This window comes from Athene noctua, chromosome 7 (genome assembly GCF_965140245.1).
Source record: "Athene noctua chromosome 7, bAthNoc1.hap1.1, whole genome shotgun sequence".
NCBI classification, from domain to species: Eukaryota; Metazoa; Chordata; class Aves; order Strigiformes; family Strigidae; genus Athene; species Athene noctua.
The window spans coordinates 42,742,655-42,748,912 of NC_134043.1; the positions used below are offsets into that span (position 1 = coordinate 42,742,655).

The 6,258-nt window shown below is 40.7% G+C and overlaps 1 protein-coding gene across 1 annotated transcript; it reads left to right on the forward strand.

The window, feature by feature from the left end:
• The first annotated feature begins 1,773 nt into the window (after window positions 1-1,773).
• Window positions 1,774-4,948, forward strand: CTLA4 (cytotoxic T-lymphocyte associated protein 4). Its single transcript, XM_074911132.1, has 4 exons — window positions 1,774-1,831; window positions 3,024-3,374; window positions 3,804-3,913; window positions 4,850-4,948. The coding sequence occupies exons 1-4, from the start codon at window positions 1,774-1,776 to the stop codon at window positions 4,946-4,948; spliced, it is 618 nt and encodes a 205-aa protein (XP_074767233.1).
• The last annotated feature ends 1,310 nt before the right edge of the window (window positions 4,949-6,258 follow it).

Consider the following 6,258-nt stretch of genomic DNA (forward strand, 5'->3'; position numbering starts at 1 on the left):
AGGAGTGCCAGAGTGCTACCTCTCACTCTAGGTGTATAAGATACTGTGGATATGTTGGGCAGGGAGCACTGAGTTTTACACGGCAATCCTTTGCAAGTGTTTAGTGGTTAACTGCACCATCAATTTACGGTCTCAATCAATCATCAGGAGATGGCATGATGGTTGATGAGGCTCAAATGCATCATTTGTTTAACTGTATACAAAATCCAAGTCCAAAAGATACATGGGACAGATAGTTTGGTTACTACTCTGGATATGAAAATGTCAGGCATAACTTGGTAAATTCATGTCATAAATCTCACTGATAGTCTGGTACACAATGTTGCAACAACATTTATTTAACATTAATATTAAAATTTATTTAAGCTCTCCTAACCAGTAACACAATATGGGCCTGACTCATTATTAGGGTGCAGTTTTTCATTTTCTCATAGCTATACTTTTATTTATCATCGGTTCTGCTTTGAATTCTGGTTAAGATCAAACTGACTATGAATCTGTCACTACAAATAATTGTTGCATCACCTAAGTATAGAAGCAGTAAATTGGTTTATATCATTAGGTGATTATGTGATTTCAAGATCAAATTTTTATCCTGTATCTTTGGATTGGGCACGCTAATATTCAAGAGTTAATGACGTTAGTTTTTCTAGGCCACAGTCCAAAAGTAGGTCTTTGCAATCTACTAGATCTACATATATAAATGATGAAGCACCTTCTGAAAGAAACTTCTCAAAGTGTGGGGAAAAAAAAAAAGAATGCTGACCTTCAGTGTAACTGAAGTGTAACTTCATTTTTATTAAATTCTTTAGGTAATGATTCATGGATATGACAGTCTATCACATAAAAAAGCAAAATGATTTTTAAACCTTACATGACTTTTAAAAGGCCAGTGGCTGAAAACTGTTTCACTGAGACTTGAAATGACACAGGTGCACAAAGCAGAGATTGCAATAATCAAAGCTCCTGCAGTGTTTTTCATCTGTTGATGTCAAGGTACTTAGAGAGTAAAGTTCGTAAGTAGGGAAAGTTCTGTATAGCTGTGGAAGTCATCAGCTATAAACCTAGATAATATTTTCTTGGAAAAGGGAAAGCCTAAAGAAGCTGGGTTATGATTCCAGTCACAGTGCTGCTATGAAAAGATCAAGTCATTGCAAGTGTAATCAGTATTTTGAAGGGGGCAGCAATTTTTAAACATCAAAAGCACTAACATTAAAGCAAGCAAAGAAATTGGGGGCGGAGGGAAGTCTTTCATAAAAAAGCTACCTCGCACTGATTCACTGTGCCACATTAGGCAGAAGTATAAGTTCTCTGTGTCTTGCCCTAGTAGAAAATACCTAATGATTGCTAAAATATTAAGTGCTATGATTGTGCAAGCTGGCAGCACCAAAGGGCCTGGCTATTGGATGATTATCTTTCCTCCCCCAATTCTTAAAGCAGAATGGATGGCAGTTTCAGATTGAATATATATTTTCCATCTGCTGAACAGTTGTTTTTGTTCATGCTGTTTGAGGTTAACTGTGCACGTACTAATCAAACCCACTACTTCCTTTCTCGTAAAACCAAAACAAAGCTTCATATTACTTTCAGGTACAGCATCTGAGATCAAAGCTATATATATACACACTGACTCTGTGTGGGTTCAAACATTTCGAAGATTCAGTATCCTGAAAGGTGTTGCCTTTTTTTTCCAGTCCTGAGAGTTCCAGTTTGTCTTCCAGTCTGAAGGCATCATCCACCTTCAGCCTCTTCAGCATCTGTCCCAGCGCAGGAATGATCTCAATATTGGTCACCGTGGGCTTTCTCTGCACAGCCAGTGCCATTGCCGAAGGTTGGTAGATGAAGGATACAAGGTATCTGGGGGCGTAACCTCTTCTCGGTTACACACATTTGCAGGAGATGGACTGGGTATAACTCGGAGAGGGAGATGACATGGGACCCCTCCGTAGGACAGTCTGGGAACAAGGTCTTGGGCACCACAAGGTATCTGGAAAACCAGACACAGACTTTAGAGCACTAACATCTGTAGAGATGCTGGGCAGAATTCAGAGTAGCTCAAGAGGAAGGAAGATTTTGACAAACTAGGCTCTGTAAGTGAAGTTGTTGACAGCTGATAGTGTGGATATAGAGGTTTGAATGGATGGAGAAATTCTACTCCTCTTTGTCCCAAATTCTTGCACTGTAGAACTTAAGAAGATAAGCCCTGCTCCAAAATAGACTGATATAAGGTGATATTGAACAAATAATACTGAGTCTTCACAGCTTATTAAGTGAAAGTCAGTGCCTTCCTATTGTGCAGCAGGACAGAGTATAGAAGTTGTAAAAAGCAGCCAGTGGGGATGTACATGGTAATCTAGTTTCCTTTTAAGATTTGTAATGATTTTTTGCAGCCTGTTTTCCAGGTTTTGCTGTGTGTTGCTGTACTGTGGCTTGGGGTATACACTGTTGCTGTACTGTGACTTGGGAATAGCTGGTTACAACTGAGGAGCAAAAAGATCAGAAACAAAAAGATGCAAACAGGTTTCCCATTCAGTTTCACTGTTATCCTAGTGGTTCTGTTCCATGTTTCATAGAGGATGTCAACCTGTTTGTTTCTAAATGTGAACATGCTTATTTCAAGCAGGTAGAAATTGTGGTTTAAATGTCTAATTTTAGATTTCAAATTTCAGCTTTCTTATGTATGTTAAGAATTTGTGTTGAGGGAAACTGAAGCATGCAGGTCATTGCTCCAGTAAGGAAGCCAAATAATCTACTGTTTAAGCAAGAAGTAATTGCTGAGGTTTATAATATCATTTATAGTAATCAAGGCACTTCTTGAGCTTTATTAAGTATATTAATGCAGTGCCTATGTGAATTGTGGTGTTGAAGTCCTTTTCTTGGAAGGATTTAGCAGCATTTCCAGGAATTACCCATGGATAGTAGGAGGTGGTAGGACTCCCTTCCTACTGAGAAGGTTTCAAGTAAATGACTGCAGATCATTTCTTGACAGTTCACTTATCATCACGCTCTTTACTTCCTTGCAGTAATGGAAGTGACTCAGCCAGCAATGGTGCTGGCCAACAGGCAAGGAGTCGCCAGCTTGGTGTGTAAATACAAACACATTGGGAATGCAAAGGAAATTCGAGTGACTCTGCTTAAACAGACAGGAGACCGGTTCACTGAAATTTGTGCTTCAACCTACACAACGGAGTTTAAAATGTTCAGTGTGGAAGAGGTCATTCAGTGCCATGTTAGCCCTAGCCGAAACAATGTGACCCTCACCCTCACTGGCCTGCAAGCTAATGATACTGGTCTTTACGTCTGCAAGATGGAGCGAATGTACCCTCCACCCTATTTTATGAACAAGGGAAATGGGACGCATCTCTATGTCATCGGTAAGCCAAGCAGCTTTACACCACTGTGATATTCCCAGGCTAAGGGAGTTGCTATTATGTCTCAAAGGTCTTCAAAGTTCTGTTTGTAAGAAGTGAGGCTAAACACTGATTCAAGCTCTGAGAATCATGATTAGCTCTTATTCCTTTCACATTTCCCTGCACACACCTAAAGCAGGCATAGACATAGCCATGCAGTGTATTTAGCAATGTATGGATGTTTGATAGCATAAGCAATACTATCTAGTGTACATGTATGTCTAGGCAGTTAGATACATAAGTGCAGAAACAACAGAAAGTAAGATGTATGTTCTACAGATAAGGCCTATTTTCATTAGAGAGGGTGAGTGGGTAGAGACTCAGAGCTCAGCCCTGGTAGAATCCTGGGATAGCTCATGTGTGACATGACTTGTGTGATATCATATGTTTTAGATCCAGAACCTTGTCCAGACACTGCCATATATCTCTGGGTATTAGGAGCTACTGCCTCAGGATTTTTTCTTTACAGCATCATCACCTCAGCCATTCTCGTGGGCAAAGCGGTAAGTCCCATCTACTCGGCCCTGTCCTGCTAATAACACCCCTTTATGTGATGAGGACAAGGAGAAAGAAATGAGAACAGGGAAGAACACTGTAAACAAACACACTGGGATGCTCCTTTTTACTGATGCAATGCTGTTACAATAATGCAAAATAAGAGAACTGGAGCTGCCATTTAATTTGTTTATGGCTCATTTGTTCTGCCAGCGTACCAGAAAGCAGTCAGCTTACATCAGCTGGACTGACCTTTAGCTTAGGTTTGGATGCTAAGAACAGGTTGGAGTACTGGATTCTTTCCGGAACAAAGGCTCCTCTCTGATTTCAGAACTAATTCATACAAAATCCCAGGATTTGATTGTTCCTTTTCTCACCATTCACCTCCGTGCAAAGCAAATTTAAAGAGGTTTCCCTTTGTGATGGGGGGGGGGGGGGGGGGGATTGTAATTTAACAGCATTTTTAACTTCAAAGCTAGAAATGTCTGCACAAAGATAAAGGCATGCAAAACGTTAAGCCTGGGTTGCCTCTTCACATGGCATCGGGACTGCTCACAGTTAGAAATAAACCTGATGCCAAAGCCTAAAACAAAACAGTATCCCTGTCCCACATTTTTCAATCTGCCCTTGTGCCTAGAAGCTAAATGAAACTGTCCAGTGTGAACACTCCTAGTTCTGAACCAACACTGAACTCTGCAGCAGGAGCGCCTTCAAAGGGCTAAATGAATAGCAGGACTCATTTTTTTCTAAATGGCTCCCATAACTCCTGATTCTCCCCCAAATGGTCTCAATGGATCTTCTACAAAGCGAGGTGACAGGCAAAGGTGTCTAGAATACCTTCTACTCAGTAAGGGCAGAACATCCATCAGCTTTCTCTAAAATGTGTTGCTCAGCGATTAAGCCGTGATCACGTGTTTATTTTACTGTCTTCCCATATTTTATAGATAAAGAGAAGACGATGTCTCACTACTGGGGTCTACGTGAAAATGCCTTCTGAAAAGCTAGAGAAAAAGGTGATTCCGTTCCACATCACTGTTAACTGAAAAAAGGAAAGAGAGAAACCATTTCCTAGCTGGGATGAAGAGTCTGCTAATTCACATAAGTTAAAGAAATAAACTTAATTGTCTTATTACAAAGGTGTACAGGAAGGAGAGAGAATATTCTTTGTAACTTCTGTGGTTTGGAGGAGAATAAATAGTTTATGCATTAATATTTCAAGGTTAACCCTGTCACATAAAAATGGCTACATTAGGCCATTGATTCTTTGAGTTGTATTGTACCAATATGTAGTCTATATATATACATATACATATATATATGTATAGCATTAAGAGCTATTGCTGTTGCAGCTGAGCATCTTACTGTCAACTTTCACCATGTCCACCTGTCAACTGAAATCCAAACACTATTATGACAGAGGCTTGTGTGTCATTGCAAGGCTAATCCTATAGGTCCGGGAGCAGAGGCAGAAGAGCACACTAATGTACAAAGGAATGTCGACTTGTTTCCCTGCATTGCTATTTATTGGTCTCATTTCTGGCATTAGTGCTCTGAGCTTCCACAGAGGCATCACTGTAGCTGGCACTGATGACACCGTTGCTCCGAAAGCCTGATCTCAGCTCCTTTCACTGGCATTGTGTCCCAGCAGTGCCTTGCTGGAGTTAACACTGATGATACCTGAGCCAGTGCTGACCGGAGAGAAAGGCTGCCCAGCAGGGACCCTCTTAGGCTGTTGCTGGGAGGACGTTCCAGCTCTGCTGGGGCCTTGCATGTTACAAATGCTAAATTAGCATCTATCCAAAAGGCAGAAGTATGTTGCTGTGTTAAACAATCTATTTTCCATGAAAATACTGACAGTGTATAATCTTGTTTATTAGTTATGTACCATTCAATAAAAACCTTGAAGCTTTGCCCAAATTCAAGTTCATTTCTTATTCACGGTTCTCAAAAGAAACAGGAAGTGGCTACATGTTAGAAAGCAGCGATGGCAAGATGAACCTTTCCCCTCCTACCCTCTGTTTTGTCCTTCTGAGGGAGCCTGTGTGCTCATGCCAACACTTAACTTTCTCAGCTCTGCTCCTCAGAGGGCCACCATTAACAGCTGTCAAGCCTTCTATTTGTCTAGTTTGAGCTGTTGTGATGTAGTTCAGAGACACTGCTGATCACCTTTTCACTTCCAGCAAAGAAGGTAGCTGTAACGACTTTGACAGCATCTCCTGTACATGTTTATACAAAAAGCTAGTCCTAGTTTCAAATCCTGTTTTCTTTGCACCTCTTTGACACTCTCACTGACTAAATACTAACCAACACACAAAGCTGCTGGAGCTTAAAACATTTTCAGCATTCTCAGGTA

Coding starts and splice junctions, on each gene's coding strand:
- CTLA4 (XM_074911132.1), top strand. CDS start 1,774: ATGATCTCAATATTGGTCACCGTGGGCTTTCTCTGCACAGCCAGTGCC. Junction 1,832..3,023: donor AGCCAGTGCCATTGCCGAAG/GTTGGTAGATGA, acceptor ACTTCCTTGCAG/TAATGGAAGTGACTCAGCCA. Junction 3,375..3,803: donor GACGCATCTCTATGTCATCG/GTAAGCCAAGCA, acceptor CATATGTTTTAG/ATCCAGAACCTTGTCCAGAC.